Source organism: Anabrus simplex, chromosome 1 (genome assembly GCF_040414725.1).
Source record: "Anabrus simplex isolate iqAnaSimp1 chromosome 1, ASM4041472v1, whole genome shotgun sequence".
NCBI lineage: Eukaryota > Metazoa > Arthropoda > Insecta > Orthoptera > Tettigoniidae > Anabrus > Anabrus simplex.
The window spans coordinates 885538889-885557336 of NC_090265.1; the positions used below are offsets into that span (position 1 = coordinate 885538889).

The following is an 18448-nucleotide window of genomic DNA, read 5'->3' on the forward strand; positions in this document are numbered from 1 at the left end:
ATGATCTGTAAGAAGGGGAAATTACATGATCATTTAAGAAGGGAGGGGTACATCACCATGTGTAAAAGTTACATTATCATTCAAGATGCAGAAAATAATTAAGTTGTAAATATAAGAAGGGGAAATTACTAATGCTGTACTACAGCAAATTATTCAAGATGCAGAAAAAATCTTGTACATGCAAGATGCAATGTTAGTAAATAATGTAGAATTGTCATATTCTTTTATTTTAGATTATGTATTCCTTTGTCCACATGTGTATTACCTTCTCCTCCTCATCCTACTCTTACCGCACCCTCTTCTTGTTTGCGAGGTACTGTAAGGTTAGGATCATATGATTAAATTAGTAAGTATATGAAGAAAGAATGTCTTAGAGTGTTCAGAAGAGCAGCTTGCTTTAAGAAACACCAGCTTGGTTCAAGTATGCTGAAAAACTAATTTCTCTAAGAGAATAGCATGTTGAGAAGAGCAGCTTGTTATAAGATGGTAAGTGTGATGAGAAAGTATTTTTTTCTCTCTGTTCGAATCGATCTTCTGAACACAAAGGTATCCCCTGCTAAGCAGTAAACATGTTTTAATCAGTGTTCTGAACACAACAATCAGTGTTCTAAACACCTGCTGATCGACTATAGTGTTTGATTCTAGTCTTGTTATCATTGCAGTAGACGATATTATTTTTCTGTTCGAATCCATCTTCTTAGAAGAAAAGTATCGCCTGCTAAACAATAAACATGTTCTGAACACAACAATCAGTGTTCTGAACACTTGTTGTAGGTAACAGCAAGAGCAGCTTCGTTTAAGATAGTAAGAATGTTAACAAAGTCTTAGAGTGTTGAAAACAACAGCTTGGTTTAAGTATACCTAAACAACTAGGTTCTCTAAGATAATAGTATGTTGAGAAGCGCAGCTCACTATAAGATGGTAAGTATGTTGAGAAGGGCACCTTGCTATAAGATGGGTGTTTGTCGGTAAGAGCAGCTTGCTTGTCCGCAGCGTAGCTAAGTCCCGTTAAGATCTATTTAAATTCCGTACCATAAAGTTTACTTCCGTTAAGATAGCAGCCATGTTCAAAAGAACAAGTGCACGTGGAATTTCAAATTGCCCGCTACCACGTGCCTAACGTAGTAGTCATGAGGTTTAGTGTCGTAAAGATGGCAGCGCTGAGGTTAGCGGTGCTGTCTTGTTTAAAGATGGCAGCTGTCAGCTTGACAGCTGTCAAAAATCACGTGGCTTTGTTTACAAATTCCAATTTCGCGCGCGCCGAATTCAAATTTCCCTCACTGCTGCGTCAGCAGTCACGTGACCCGTTCCGGGGCTTCTGATTGGCGGTCCGTTGAACTATCACTGCTCTACTACTGCAGGAGCGGGATGGTTATGATATAATAGCATTCAGAAATCAGCTGGTATTTAATTAGTGGAATCCAGGCCGTAGTACATAGAAAGAGGTGTTGAAGAAAAGGCCATAAATATAGAGTTCCAGATATGCAATTTAGAAAAACGGTGACGAAAGGTAGGGATAACACCACTACAACATGCAGTTTCCCATGCACGGCAGATGCCACCCACTCTTGTCACATGGTCTGCTTTACAACGGGTTCACCAAGCTGTCAATAGCTACACGCAGTTATTATTATTATTATTATTATTATTATTATTATTATTATTATTATTATTATTATTAAGATAATTATTCGCATGAATAATATTATCGCATGAATGGTTAAACAGTTTTCATCGTTCTTGTGAAAGAATAGGAACGATTAGGGTAGTGCTTAGAAGAGAATAACTTAGTAGTTATAGCAAAAACGTCGCGCGTACACCAGGAGGACAAACAACTATAAGCAACATCAAAATTACACCTGTGCACAGTCGGGACGGGTCGTTAATCCAAAGACAAAGTAGAGAGCAATATTTCAATGCCTACTGATGTAACACCATTTTAAAATTCAGATTCTAGTGATAAGGGAATGAGTGAAACAAGCATACTGAATAATAACATTTATTACCATTCAATCTTTATCTCCATGCTTCTTTTGTTTATTGGCATACAAATATCACCAATAATTCAAACATTAACCCATGGGGAAGAAGTTCCCGAACATTCTGAGAGGAAGTATAGCAAACTGTGCTCCGGTTTCGGCAGCATTCTGGGCCATGTTGATACCCGTATCTGCTACGCCTTGTGCTATTTGGAATGGAATACGCACGATCGCACCAAACATGTCTGGAGTCTGGGTGTTGTAGTAGGCGGCGTTCTGGGAACTGCCGGACGCGGAATTGACGGGAGCAGCCGTAGCACCGGTAGCGGCGTTCTGAGAACTGCCGGACCCGGAAGTGACGGGAGCAGCTGTAGCATCTGTAGCGACACTCTCGGAACTGGCGGACGCGGAAGTATCAGCTTCAGTATTGTCAGCTTGACGAACACTCACTGACATGGCGTGTACTAGCTGCGAACAGTACAACATTGCATGTTAAAACAGATGCAGTTATAATAATGTGTGACACTAGTTCATAACAATATCAGGGGCGCAACGGATTTAATACGGGGGTGCCTGCAAAAATAAACAATCGGTCCCCCTCAAATAAAATGTTAAATCTGTGAATAACTAATATAAATTTCATTACAGCAGGAAGAAGTAATGTAATATACTGTTAAATTATATAAACAATGGGACAATTCATCATTGTAAAATTATTTCAAATTAATGTTTAATAGGTTTTATTTGACTACCTCCGTGGTTGAACGGCAAAGCTGATTAGTTGTTCGTACATTATGCAACACTGATTATGCAAAACCGCCCTGATCATTTCTGCGCAGAGTTGCGTATATTGTGCCATTTCACTGTTCTCAACAAGATCCAACCGGAACAAAAATGGAGTCTCGGTTATCAGAACGACGATATTAAAACATCAGACACTACTACAAGCCGAAGCAGTAATGTTTTCGTCGAGTGCTAGGCGAAAAAGAAACATAGAAGGCGGTGATAAAAGAATGACGTGTGAAGATTGTTAAGAGTTATTTTTAGAAGAAAATTTTAACATTCATTCAATTTGCTTATGAGAAGAAGCACGACACGGTTGATCGCAAGAGGAAGAAAATATCATTACACTGGAATTCTATTCCTAAGACAGAGAGAAGTCTTCGTTCACAGCTAGTCTCTGCAGTATTAGCGCTATAATTATTTCGCACCGCGAAATTAAAACGCTTTTAAAATATAAAAAGTTTCCAAAGTGATACGTCACGTCACACACCTAAGACGACGTATTAGCCGATACCACCAATTCAGAACGGCTAAAGAACTGTAACATCGGCAAGAAGATAGAGAAAAGGAAATATACAAAAAACGCACGATCTCCATAATTTGAGTGGAATAATCACCTTTACATGTTCCAAACTGTTAGAATATATCTGGGATCAACTCTTCCAAAAGCAATCTTTATTTATCACAGGCAAATAGTAGAAAAATACAGCCATAAGATGACTACATTGCCTAGATTGATGTCTTATTCTGTTCCATTTGCTCGAGCTACTACCATGATGCACTAAGAAAATGAAGGCGAGACTGCCCAGATGAAAGCAGTGCCGGCCCATGAAGACCAGTAACCAGATGAGACGGTCCCAAATGTTCCCAAACACCTAAGGGAAATGCAAGGAGCTGTGCCCACATGTCCATCCACCCGGACATGAGACGATTACGGGAAATGCAAAGCAAAGATAAGTTTTCTTTAAGTCAAATATACAAGTAAGAATTTATTCATTCTTTTTATTAAAGTGATATTCTAGTTGAAGTCAGTGTGATAAATATATACGAGATGACGGTCACCAAAGTTAGGTTAAAGGATGTTAGGTATTCATCAAACCTGAACGTCAAATCCATATGTAGGGTATAGTCAACCAGTGATAATAAAGCATCCGTTCGTAATGTTGTCAATGTAATATGAGAGGAGGTTAATTTTTAATCTATTGGTGAATTTCATAAGACGTTGAGATAAATGTTAGGCATATGTGAGAACTTATGGCACCGAGTAACAGTAGAAATGAGATCGTATGTAGGAAATGCTTACTATATAGAAGGATGTGGTAATATATTTTGGAATTATGAAAGGATTGAAACTATGACAGAGTATTTAAGTTCACGGTCCATGATGATAGTGAGAAATACGTCGAATTGGAATGAGATAATGAATATACTGTGAAGTGAAATGTGATATTTATATGAAATCTGAAATGATGGTTCTTTAATATGAATAATGATATGAGGTTATGGTAATTAATGTTGGTGATAGTTATTGTTCTAAGTGAGTATGGTCATAGTTGTGTGTTAAGGAGAATAATATTCCAAGTAACGTATTTTTGAGGTAGTTAATGAATATAATGTGTCTTCAGTTGGCCATTTATCCATGAGTAAGCCATGAGTAGAATAGGATACGATCTCAATGCCGTCCGTATGTTGATATTTCTATTAAAGATCACCAAATGATTCATAATGAGGAGGATGATGTAAAATTAGCCTGCATCCGTGTATTTCTTCTTATTGCAAGATTTTTCTCATATGTTAGGGAAGGTTTGAAGTGTATTCCAATGCATTACCCAATATCACTGGTGACTTAACTTCACGAATAAGAGTTGTTAGTTGAAAGTGAAGTCTTCTCACAAGGTAGACCACCCAATGACCGTATATTTTGATGGAATGATGGTCAGATACATCTAATAGCACAATGTTATGACATAGATATGCACTTGAATTAATTAATAATCTCGAATTAAGAGAATAATTTGCATAATTTTCTAGATGTGATGTTTGATCATAAAATGTTTAATGTATGCATTGAATTAAAGGGAGTTGTCGATGCTTATGCAAGAAGATATGCCAAGAACAATGAACATGTTTTGAAAATACGATACCTGTCAAATGTTTTAAATATTCTGAAGATATTTTCCCAGGTTAATTTGGCTGTATCCGGACACAAATAGCTAGAATCAAGGAAAGTTAACGTATTTCCATGAATTAACGAAAATGAGATGAAAGAAAATAGTATATTCATATTAATTTTTCAATAGTTTATTTAGGGAAAGATGTAATTCCAATTCTTAATTCATTCATTCCCAAACATGAAACAGCGTCCTACATTCTCAAGAAAAACTCTAAATCCTCAACAGTGTACATAGTATGTTATGATGTAATTTTTTCATTCATATTTATCAGATGAATCTAATATCTTTATTTAACTTAGATTCTTTCCTTTTCAATTAGATATTTCCAGACTTATGTCTTCCAATTAAGATCTTTTAAGGTCGTGTTTGTTTTATTTTTAAGCATCCTGACTGAATATTTTATTTCTACCCAAAGACTTTAACTTAATATTCCCAAAAATGAACTTCAAGACATATGTATAGTTCAACATTCATTACCTTTTATCTCAGAGAGAGAATATGATAATCTTTTACTCCTGATGGGATTTAATTTACAATAAATGGAGCATGATAAAAGTCAATCATTCTTTTAATGACTTTTAGAGTAATTGCCTAGTTGTAAGTGTTAATGTCTTGGTAATTTCACAATCTACAAGTGGATACTAGCTAGGAATACGAGTAGGAGACGTCCTTCTGCGTAAGTTAGATATTTCCACGAGAATAGATCGGTGTTCTTTTTCTCATTCGGAACCCATAGCCCGTAATCCATGAACGGCGACAGTTGTAACTATATTTGAGCTGGTCTGGATCTCGTGCGTCCTTACCTGGACGCGGGAACGGGGCAATATATATACCTATTTTTTGCGAGAAGTCTGCAGGGCCCCACCTGCATTGCAGGCCCTGAATGCCCTAACGTTACGCCCCTGAACAATATTTATATAAAGGAAGTTGTAACTTTATATGGACATTCAAACTTTTGCCTCATTCTTCATTCTCATTCACAGTTGAATACACAAAAGTCGAAAGTGGGTTCAGTTCATTGCCTGCTTCTTAGCTACGACATCACGGAAGAAAGGATTTAACAGAATTTCTAGAAACTCGGTGTTCGAGTACATAGTAAGCCTTAGGCTGTATATTATATGATTAGTATTATGCAGCGTAGCAATATTAAGGAAGCCAAAACAGAATATTTCAAATTCCTTCCTTACTATTACCTATATAAAAAAGTTTCCAGTCTGGCAGCGTCATCGTGATTAGCTGTCAACCCCGGAGACCCGGGTTCGATTCCCGGTTCTGCCACGAAATTTGTAAAAGTGGTACGATGGCTGGAACGGGGTCCACTCAGCCTCGGGAGGTCAAATGAGTAGAGGTGGGTTCGATTCCCATCTCACCTATCCTCGAAGTGGTTTTTCGTGGTTTCCCACTTTTCCTCCAGGCAAATGCCGGGATGGTACCTAACTTAAGGCCACGGCCGCTTCCTTCCCTCTTCCTTGTCTATCCCTATCCCTCCCATCTTCCCATCCCCTACAAGACCGCTGTTCAGCATAGCAGGTGAGGCCGCCTGGGCGAGGTACTGGTCATCCTCCCCAGTTGTATCCCCGACCCAACGTCTCACGCTCCAGGACACTGACCTTGAGACGGTAGATCTGGGATCCCTCGCTGAGTCCCAGGGAAAAACCAAACCTGGAGGGTAAACAGATTAAGAAGAATATTGTCAAAATAAAATTTCTAGTCTGTAAGGGTTAGGGATTTTACACTTCACATTTTATTTCTTAACGTTAAACAAATTTACACGTCCTGAAGAAAGTCGATGAACCAGGAGCAGAAGTATTCACGTCTATAATTTCCAAATCATTTTCTACCACTGTAGATTTGCTCGCCGGATCTCCAGTAGCACGGAACTCGCATTGCGAAGCTTGGCCGCCTTCGCTTCGAGACGCTCCCGATGAGCCTTTTGATACTCAGTACTTGTTACTTTTTATTTATTTATTTATCTATTTATTTATTTATTTATTTATTTATTTATTTATTTATTTATTTATTTATTTATTTATTTATTTATTTATTTAATTTAACTAATTATATACAGCCTATGGAGGGCCATTTTACACTAATAATTAGTTTAAATAAGTATAAAGGATAACAAAGGTATAAACAACAATATTAACAACAATAAATTACCTATTTTACAGTAACAATGTAACAACAATGACAGCGATAACTGACAAGTGTCGGTTGCAGAAATTATAAAGAAGAAAGTTCGAGGGTTGGAGGAACGGAAAAAAATGGAAACCTGGAATATATGGAATATAAGGGAAGATCTTCATTGGGGTAATCACATAAATATGACTGTAAATAAAGGGTGTATGCCACTGCACATGGTTACGGGGGTATTTAGGGGTTGTAGTAAGCAAGTAAAGGAGAGAGAGATATTTGTCCCTGGTAAGACCCCAACTGGAGTATGGTTCCAGTGTATGGGACCCTCACCAGGATTACTTGATTCAGGAACTGGTAAAAATCCAAAGAAAAGCATCTCGATTTGTTCTGGGCGATTTCCGACAAAAGAGTAGCGTTACAAATATGTTGCAATGTTTGGGCTGGGAAGACTTGGGAGAAAGGAGACGAGTGGTATGTTCCGAGCTTTCAGTGGAAAGATGGCGTGGGAGGACATCAGTAGACGAATAAGTTTGGGTGGTGTCTTTAAAAGTAGGAAAGATCACAATATGAAGATAAAGTTGGAATTCAAGAGGACAAATTGGGGCAAATATTAGTTTATAGAAAGGGGAGTTAGGGATTGGAATAACTTACCAAGGGAGATGTTCAATAAATTTCCAGTTTGAATGAAGAAAAGGCTAGGAAAACAACAAATAGGGAATCTGCCACCTGGGCGACTGCCCTAAATGCAGATCAGTAGTGATTGATTGATTGATTGATTGATTGATTGATTGATTGATTGATTGATTGATTGATTGATTGATTGATTGATTGATTGATTGATTGATTGATTGATTGATTGATTGATTGATTGATTGATTGATTGATTGATTGAAGAGGACTTCAATGGAATCTTTTAATTTTTTGTTTGAAGGATGCGAAAGGTGTGAATATGTCGATATCGGGTATTGAGTTACCAAGAGTTGGGAGAATACGGTGGTGAATAGAGTGTTGTTGTAAGGTTAGGCGCGGACGGGACACATGATGAGTGCGTGTAGGGCGGGGAGGAACGTGTATAGGGAAGTACGCCGCAAGAGTATTACATTTGGTGTAGCCATTGACTATTTTATGAAGGTAACATGGATCGTGGAACTGTAAACGGCTTCTCAAGTCAAGTATACCCACGTAGTTCATAATGTCAGATTTAGTTTTGTTCTTACAAACAGGATTGCGAGTCTTAACAATGAAAGTTAAAAAGTTAAAAATACTATGTAGTTGATATATGTTTGTGATAGCAGATAAGGACCAAATAGGGGAACAAAATTCAATATTGGGGAGAACATACGAGACAAAGTATAATTTTAAGGCGTTAATATCATTAATTTCAGCGAACCTGTAAATAATGGCTAGGATACGCACAGCACGGGATTTTATAGACTGAATATGAGCAGAGAAGGTTAATTTACAGTCTATTATAACACCTAGGTCTCTTACCTGAGAAGCCGATTGCGATGTATTTCCCTGGATGGTATAGGCATTGTTCAGTCCTTGCTTTAGCAATGAAAAGGAGATTGTATTGCACTTCTTAACATTGGGAGAAAGGTTCCAGTCACCACACGAATTGAGAACAGGCGTAGACACTTCTCTTAGGATTTTCAGGTCGTCGGCGTACAAGAGGAGGGAACACTAACTATTTTGGGTGCAAAGAATCTGATCTGTTTTTGATATGTTTTTGGCATTTTTGACATGCTCTATTGGTGAAAAATATCTAATTCCCTCCATGGGAATTTAGAATTTTCCATTCGGAATTCCTAGGCGGGAAATTATTCCATTGTGGAGATTTATCTCCCGTATGCAGTTATCAGACTGTGCCTCTTATAAGAGCTTCTGATAAGTTCTCCTGCATTCACCCTAGCGTCAGTGGGTAGGGTCTGACACATCCCACTCTGATGAATCTAGTGTCAGACCTAAGACGAAACGCTGGTTAATAGAGCAAACGCCTGAAAAGCCTTACATCTGATATGTTTTTGACATGCAAAGATTTATCAAATCTATATATATAAAATAACTTGTCCTGACTGACTGACTGACTGACTGACTGATTCATCATCGCCGAGCCAAAACTACTGGACATAAAGAGATGAAATTTTGGGGATGTATTCATATTAAGACGTAGGTGCTCGCTAAGAGAGGATTTTTGGATATTCCTTCGCTAAGGGGGGTGAAAACGGGGGTGAAATTTTAAAATGAGTTGCTCTATATCTCAAAACTTTAAAAGTTTACAGATGTAAAAATTGGTATTTAGAATCTTCTTTAAAAATAAGGAAACACGTATTTTTTTGTTTTCAGAAAATCCCAATAGGAGGGGTGAAAAAGGGTGAAAATGGGGAAAAAATGGGTTGAATGCCTTTAATGACACCGGTACCTATATCTCAGAAACTGAAGATATTACAGACCTGAAAATTGGTACTTTTGATCTCTTTTAAAAATAAAGAAACACGTATTTTTTTGTTTTTGGAAAATCCAATTAATGGGAGGGTGAAAAGGGGTGAATTTTTAAAATAAGTGAATCTATATCTCAAAACTTTAAAAGTTTGCAGATGTAAAAATTGGTATTTAGAGCCTTCATTAAAAATAAAGGAACACGTATTTTTTTGTTTTCGGAAAATCGCAATAGGAGTGAAAAGGGGCTAAAAAGTGGTTGAATGCCTTTAATGAGGCTACTTATATATCAAAAACTGAAGATATTACAGACCTGAAAATTGGTGTTTGGGATCTCCGTTAAAAATAAAGAAACACGTATTTTTTTGTTTCTGGAAAATCCAATTTAGGGGGGGTTAAAAGGGAGTAATATTTTAAAATGAGTGTATCGATCAAAAATTTTAAAGGTTATGTATGTGAAAATTGGTATTTAGAATCTCCTTTAAAAATAAATAAACACACGTTTTTTTTTCGCTTTTGGAAAATCCAAATATTGGGGGGTAAAAAGGGGGGAGGGTAAATTTTTTAAAATGAGTGTGTATACATCTTAAAACTTTAAAATTTACAGATGTAAAAATTGGTAGTTAGAATCTCCTCTAAAAATAAAGGAAAACGTATTTTTTATTTCCTGTAAATCCCAATAGGAGGGGTGTAAAAGGGTGAAAAATGGGTTGAATGCCTTTAATGAGGATACATATATCTCAGAAACGAAAGATATTACAGAACTGAAAATTTGTATATGGGATCTCCTTTAAAAATAAAGAAACACGTATTTTTTAGTTTTTGAAAATCCAATTAATGGCGGTTAAACAGGAGTGACAAATTGGGTGAATTTTTGAAAGACTATATCTACAGAATATCTTGGAAACGTAAAATGTTACAGACGTAAAAAGTGGGTGTTTGTAATCTCCTGTAAATCTAAAGAAACATAGGTGATGTGTGTTTGGAAACTCCACTTAAGGGGAACTCAAAAGGGGTGAAATTTTAAAATGAGAATTTTTACAGTTTATCTCAAAAAACTTAACATGTTACAGAAGTGAAAAATGGTATTTTTTATCTCTATTAAACATAAAGAAACCTGTATTTTTAGCTTTCGGAAATACCACTTGGGTGGAGGGGGGGGGTAAAAGTGACTGAAAATGGTGTTGAATTATTTTAATTAGGCTACTGATATCTCAAAAATGAAGATGTTACAGACGTGAAATTTGATATTTGCAATCTGCTTTAAAAATAAAGAAACACGTATTCTCGGAAAATCCAATGAAGGGGGGGGGGTGAAAGAATTGAAAAATTAATTGAATTAATTGAATGAGAATACATACATCTAATAAAAACTAAAGTTGTTACAGACGTGAAAATTCGTATTTGGATCTCCTTTAAAAACAAAGAAAAACGCGTTTTGGGGGGAAAACATCTTGGAGGGCGGGAGTGTAAAGGAGTTGAATTCCTTTCATGAGGACACATAAATCAAAAACTGAAGAAGTTAGAGTCGTGATAATCGGTATTTAGAAGATCCTTTACTATTAAAGAAACAAGTATCTTTTGCGGGAAAATTCACTTAGGGGGGGGGAGTAGTGTGAAATGAAGTGAAAAAAGTAAATTATTTTTATGGGGATACTTATATCTCAAAACTGAAGGTAATAGACGTGAACATTGGTGTTTGAAATCTTCTTTAAACATAAGAAACAAGCCTTCTTTTAATTTTTTTTTGGGGGGGGAGGGATGTGCCGGTAAATAAACTTAACGGCGGTGGGGTGTAGAAGGAGGTGAGACCAATTGATTTTACTGTTCTTAATGTACTTATAAGGATCCTCGGCAGCGCGCCGGCCTCTCACAGCTGGGTTCCGTGGTTCAAATCCCGTTCACTCCATGTGACATTCGTGCTGGACAAAACGGAGGCGGGACAGGTTTTTCTCCGGATACTCCGGTTTTCCTGTCATCATCCATTCCAGCAACACATAATAATAATAATAATAATAATAATAATAATAATAATAATAATAATAATAATAATGTTCCGGACCGTCGTCAAATGTGCGGACCGCGCTGGAAACGGCTCCTGGACGGGTAATGACTAAGAATGCAGTCCGGCCGCGGGTTCAGTGCCTTCTAGGCACGCAATATGACACCACGCCGGATCTCCTGAAGGATTTTATCCATATTAAAAATGATTATAGGAAAGGATGGCAAAGATTTACGGACCCAACTGACCGGGAGGAATACCTGAGCCTAGCCCGGGAAGTACGAAATCGATTGCTGGAAAAGAAGATTGAAAAATGGGAGGAAACATGCCGTAATCTAATAGAAAACGAGTCAGATCGGGAATTTTGGTGGGTTCCCGCAGAAAACGAGTCAGACCGCGAATTTCGGCGGATTATATATCTAAAACAATGAGCATTCAATTATAAATTTCAGTATAATACCGTAGCGAAGCACGGGTATCTTGCTAGTACTTTAATATGATAATACCGGACAGCTTGCAGTTTTCAGCGAGAAAGTCGATAGTGCTGCTACCTACATGACTTGGTGTGACTAACTCTTCAGTGACATATTGCCATCTGTATGATTCTTGGCGCTTTGGCGTGTTGTTTATAATGTATCAGTGTTTGTCACTAAATAATCTTACATTGCAGTTAAGCTTATATTCCAAGAAAAGCGTTATGCGATGAACAAATTAACGAACAAGATAATGGTATGGGAACTGATCAGGACCGCAAGTATTAGAAAAAGTAATGACCTCGCATCTATATTGACGTGACCTTCTGTGCCCCTTACATTAAGAAATCAATCAGATACTCTACTGAAATATTGGTGGGACGTAAAACCAATAACATTTACAAATATGGAACTCTAGTACACTCAAACTTGAGGGTCCACATTGTTATATAGTAGGCCACCATAAATTTTACAGTTGGAAACTTGTGGGCCTGTAGCGTAGTGGTTATCGTGGTACTCTTGAAATTGAAAATTGAAGGCCATGAGTTTCGAATCCAGTCGCCTCTTTTTACTGTAAGAAAATAATAATAATAATAATAATAATAATAATAATACTAGTAATAATTTTCTTTACGCCCCACAAACTACGTTTTGGGATACGCCGACGTACTGGAATTCCATCCCACAAAAATCTTTTTACGTGGCAGTTAATCTGTCTGCACGAGGCTGGCGTATTTGAGCACCTGCAAATACCAGCGGACTTAGCCAGGATCGAACGTGCCAAATTCGGATAAGAAATCCAGCGCCTCAACCGTATGAGCCACTCACCCCGGCGCAAGAAAATTATTTCAGTGTGTTATTTTCATAGGCTTGAGCACCAGTCCAACTAATTTAATACGCATGTAGGGTAATTCTTCATGCATAAATATGTGAAAGAGACTTTAGGAAATTATGAACACTTCTTAAATGTCAGGCACATCGTAGGTCACTCACGTAACCCCAATATGTATTTTATATATATATACACACAGATTAGTATTTCTGTCTTCAGAGGTGAAACAGAACATTCAAAGTCCGGCAAAGGTGAGACAGCAGCTTGTGGTGAGTTCTTCTGTAGAGTTCGGGAAGATTGGCCGGGTACCGAAGAAGAGGAAGAAGAAGAAGGAAAATGAAAAGGGGAAGAGGAAACAATGGACCAAAACTCCTGTTCCTTAATTACACCTTCTCTTTCCCGAAATCTTTATAAACCATGGATATTGTTAAGGTATCTGCCTCCTCTGGCGCTTTGGTTGAATGGTTAGTGCTTCGTGGCCCTTCTCTTTCTTTTGATGATACCTTCATTCTTCGGAGTTTTGGTCCTCTTCCATTTCCCCTCTGGGAGAATGCTTGGCCAGTTATACTTCCTTAAAATAATAATCACCACCACGGAATGGTCAGCGCACTGGCCTTCGGTTCAAAGGGCCCTGGTACGATTCCCGGCTGAGTCGGAAATTTAAATCTCTTCTGTTAATTCGTGTAGATCGGGGCCTACGGGTTTGTATTCGTATTCATACGCCTCTTCAAATATATACAACATATCACACGAAAATCAACCACAGAAACACGCAATAGTAAATACATATATCCTTCCACATAGGGTTGGTGTTAGGAAAGGCATCCGGCCGGAAAATTAGGCTAAGTCTACACAAAGTGCTGCCCGAGGTAACTGGGAAAAGTCTAGAAAGAAGAGAAGAGAGTAGTAGGTGAATATTCCTCCCAGAGGCTAGGCGGATATTCAGAGAAATTTTTATTTTAATTTTTAAGACATAACGAAACGCACGGCTAACACAGTGCTCGTTTGGAGTTTATGAAGGAGGCATTTCATATTATAAATTTTAATTCTTAATTATTATGATTGTTCAGTTATTTTAATAAAAATATTTCCAATGTGTGTAGATGCATTCCGCTCAACTGTAGCATAGATAAGTATGCAGTTCCTGGGCTTGTCACACCTGCACGCTAGATGTCACCATCGTCGCTGTTCGCACTCCGCTCAATGCTGTTGAGATAGAGCTGCCCGATATTGGTGTATTAAAGTATTTGGAATTATGTCATCGATTAGAGAACAAAGAGTAGGTGTCCCAGCATACTGCCCTGAGATACACCTGATAACACAGATAACTTTGGAAATAACACAAGCTGCTGGATTATCTCGAAGGGTTCTTAGATACTTCTGAAATCATTGCTTTCCAATACGTCGTGATAACTTGTATAGGAAAGAAATTGTTCACACTTCTTTGCACCACAGTTTTTTTAAATGTTCACATTTTTTCCGTACATTTGTAGAACTTTGACATCCTATACGATGCAATACTACGCCGGAGCCTAGAGCTAGGCTCACCTCGTGGCATGACGACTTTAGTATCCCAAGATAGCAGCACTGCTGCAACAGACTCCCGTTATTAGATACACTGCTCCTATAACGAGATATCGAACACTATCGCACATGTGACCTAGAAAGTATTTTGATGTGAAATTTGTCATATTTTGTTGTTCTCCTTGTTCTTGTTGTTGTACGCTCATCTGGTCAAGTGTGGTTCCGCAACTCTGGGCGTATTTTTCGTTAAAATGGTATATCATAAAAATTATGAAAAAAATCATTTCAGCTTTTTAGGTCCCATATATTTTCATCGGAGATATTTGCAATTGTCTCTTTCAAAAACTTCCAAGTACCTTCGCAAAAATTATTTCTATCTAAACGGTAGCTCCTTTTGTAGTTCACTGGTAGAGTGACGGCATCCAGATCCCAAAGAGGCTGGTTCAAACACAGCAGAGGTAGTCGCATTTTTGAAGGGCGGACAAAAGTCCTTTCGGTACTCGCCGTCGTACGATATCGGCATGAAGATGATCTCTGGTCATATATTTGGTGTTTACCAGACAAAATTTATTAAAACCCAGCCATAGACCCCAAGAGAGATGCCATTCACTCTCCCATCTAGTAGGTCTAGAGTAAAACAGAACATCGACATTGACGAGCAGGCAGCCTGATGGTGTCATATTAAAATGCCTGCACATGGTAACTGAGATCATGTGATTATAATTGCCCGCTTGGTGCCCATGATCATTATTTCGTTGAAGTCTATATGGTCCAGCACCGTGGTTAACCGGTTCGAGTCCCGTTGGTCGAAAATATTTTTACTATCAGAATGTTGGCTGGTAAGGTAAGCGAGGTGGTGGTATACAATTTCTAATCACTAGATTGCGTGCCAAAAGCCTGGATTAAATTCCAAACCTCTCCACAGTGCTCATATGGAGTGAGGACATACGACGCTGTTGATGGTGATTCGTCCGTCGGATGGAGAAGGTAAGCCTTCAGCAGATCCCTTGGTGCTATTCGACAGGAGTAAGCTATGTGCCGCCACCGGGTTTCACCCTCTCTCTTCAGACTATCATATATCACGTCATTCATTTTATCCCATTAACTCCTCTGATGAGGTTGACGTCAGGAAGAGCAACCGGTTATAAAAAACCGCCACGATATATTCGTCTCACCTCATACCCGACTCCGTACAGAAACGGGATAAGGGTTGAACAAACAAGCAAACACTATTATTATTATTATTATTATTATTATTATTATTATTATTATTATTATTATTATTATTATTATGTGCACACATCCAGTGTTATAGAACATATAATTTCGATTGTTTTTATCTGGGACGCTTTTACCGTAAGATCTCTAATAATGAAGATATCCACGAATTTAGATTAGTTTATCAATGGTGAGAAATACTGTTCTGTCGTCATGGCAACGAACTAACCGGTGATGGTTGTTGCGATTAATTTATAAGCTGCAAAACTGCGTGGTCATTATCCACAAAAATCATGAAGATCATTACCGAAATGAGGAGAGAAAAAACGTGAAGGAACTACCTCTTGAGCAATGACGAGTTTTCTGGAGATATTTGCAAGTTTGCGGACAATATAGCATTCGCGAATATCTTCGTTATTACTCCTCTTACAGGAAAACATAATGAAGTAACTCTATCCCCCCTTCAAATGTAAATGAGGCTCACCAAGTGCCATACTTCCTCTCCTGTGCGGACCGATTATTTTAACTCCTTCGTCTTCTTTTTCTGCCGCTTCTTCCCCAAACCAGTGGGGTCACGGGGGTGAACTGTGTTGCACATGTGGATTTGGCTCTGTTTCACAGGTGGATGCCCTCCTGACGCCAAACTATTGCGTGTTTCTGTGGTGGTTCGTTGTGTGGCGTGATGTATGAATATGAATAGGAAAGTGTTGATAGAAGCACAAACGCCCAGTCCCCGAGCCAGATGAATTAATCTGATGCGATTAATATCCCCGACCTGGCCGGGAATCGAACCCGGGACCCTCTGAACCGAAGGCCTCAACACTGCATTTTCAGCCAAGGAGTCGGAAGGGCCGATGGTTTTAACTGCGTGTGGTTAATTCCTACAGCTCGAGGACGGTGTGTTTGTGTTCATCTTAACACGCGCCTCTTTATCTACATACAGTACAGCCTAATACTGGGCCATGTCTACGTCAAGTGCCAATGCAGTAAATTGGAAAATATCTCGAAGTTAGACTCACTGTTGTGTACCCGTCAAATGCTCTGGCAACTTAATTACCTTGCGTTTTATGTATGTTCAGTTCTCAGTGCGAAGGCTGGTTAAATCCTCAACAGCTTTAACATTAGCTGTCATAGGTGGCCTAAGCATCACTGAAGATGCATACTAGGGTAATAAGGAGTGAGGTAGTTTCCCTTTGCTTTCCTCACTGAGCCATAAGTTGCTATCAGATATCGGTCTGCCAAGCCCACTGAAATGCACGCACCAACTTGATTCTGTGAACAACATTTTCACACCATTCATACCAGGGACTGGCTGCATAAGGAATGACATTTTTTTTTTTTTTTTTTTTTTTGCTACTTGCTTTACGTCGCACCGACACAGATAGGTCTTATGGCGACGATGGGACAGGAAAGGGCTAGGAGTGGAAGGGAAGCGGCCGTGGCCTTAATAAAGGTACAGCCCCAGTATTTGCCTGGTGTGAAAATGGGAAACCACGGAAAACCATTTTCAGGGCTGCCGACAGTGGGGTTCGAACCTACTATCTCCCGAATACTGGATACTGGCCTCACTTAAGCGACTGCAGCTATCGAGCTCGGTAAGAGCTCACCTTTTGTCTTCATCAAAAGCGACTGTCAGAAGACAACTTTCTCCCATGAAGATGAATTCCAGACTGTTTATCGAGGACATAAACCGAATTGAATATCACGTTTGTTTGTGGGAGCCTTAACACGGCTACGGAGAGAATTTTGTACACCTAATTCGAGATAAAAGTGAAGTTCAGTTTTTTTTTTTCTTTCGGTCTGTTGCGTTATCTCAGCTAAACAAAATTACGGTTCAAAGTGTTCTTCCTGACACCAACCCTTTGTAGAGGAATCTACCCGTTATCGCGTGTATCCGTGCTAGTTCTAATGTACTGTATGTAGCCTGATTTTATTGAGGTCTTTACGTCTAGGTTAACGTCGTCCTCAAGTTCACAACCAATCTGAGCTACTGTAAAACAGAATCTTACAATGTCTACTTTTCTAGAGAGTGAAACTGTCACTTACTGTTCCCACTAGACAAGCGAGCATCAGGAGGCTAAAGGTGATTTTGGCTGCCATGTTGCTGTAAGCTGGTCGACTGGAATCCTCAGGACCTACTGCTTTTCGGCTGGGATCCCGTGCTATTTATAGTGACGTGATAACCTTCACAAGAACTAGGAGCACTTGTGCAAATACCAGCCACTTGTAGTGCATAAGTCAGAGTGGTGCAATTGTCAACAAACTAACATGTAAGCTGCATGTTGTTAAGCATTTTGTAGCGACAATTAATACTTGAGTTTCAGTGATAAATCTAACTGGAGATTCTGAATCCGATTAGAATCAAGTACGGCAAAAGAAAGGTTACAGCCATGCTCGTTCGTAATCTGTTTACCCTCCAGGGTCGGTTTTTCCCTCGGACTCAGCGAGGGATCCCACCTCTACCGCATCAAGGGCAGTGTCCTGGAGCTTCAGACTCTGGGTCGGGGGATACAACTGGGGAGGAGGAGCAGTACATCGCCCAGGTGGCCTCACCTGCTATGCTGAATAGGGGCTTTGTGGGGGGATGGGTAGTTTGGAAGGGACAGACAAGGAAGAGGGAAGGAAGCGGCCGTGGCCTTAAATTAGGTACCATCCCTGCATTTGCCTGGAGGAGAAGTGGGAAACCACGGAAAACCACTTCCAGGATGGCTGAGGAGGAAATCGAACCCCACTCTACTCACTTGACCTCCCGAGGCTGAGTGGACCCCGTTCCAGCCCTCGAACCACTTTTCAAATTTCGTGGCAGAGCCGGGAATCGAACGCGGGCCTCTGGGGGTGGCAGCTAATCACGCTAACCACTACACCACAGAGGCGGACAACAGGCATGT

The 18448-nt window shown here is 39.1% G+C and overlaps 1 protein-coding gene across 1 annotated transcript; it reads right to left on the minus strand.

The window, feature by feature from the left end:
* Positions 1–1983: 1983 nt before the first annotated feature.
* On the minus strand, positions 1984–17745 carry LOC136857686 (uncharacterized). The gene is made up of 2 exons (XM_067136538.2): positions 17607–17745; positions 1984–2447 (listed from the first exon to the last, which is right to left on the minus strand). Exons 1-2 carry the CDS (start codon positions 17658–17660, stop codon positions 2073–2075), a joined length of 429 nt encoding a protein of 142 aa, XP_066992639.2. The 5' UTR covers positions 17661–17745; the 3' UTR covers positions 1984–2072.
* Positions 17746–18448: the final 703 nt, after the last annotated feature.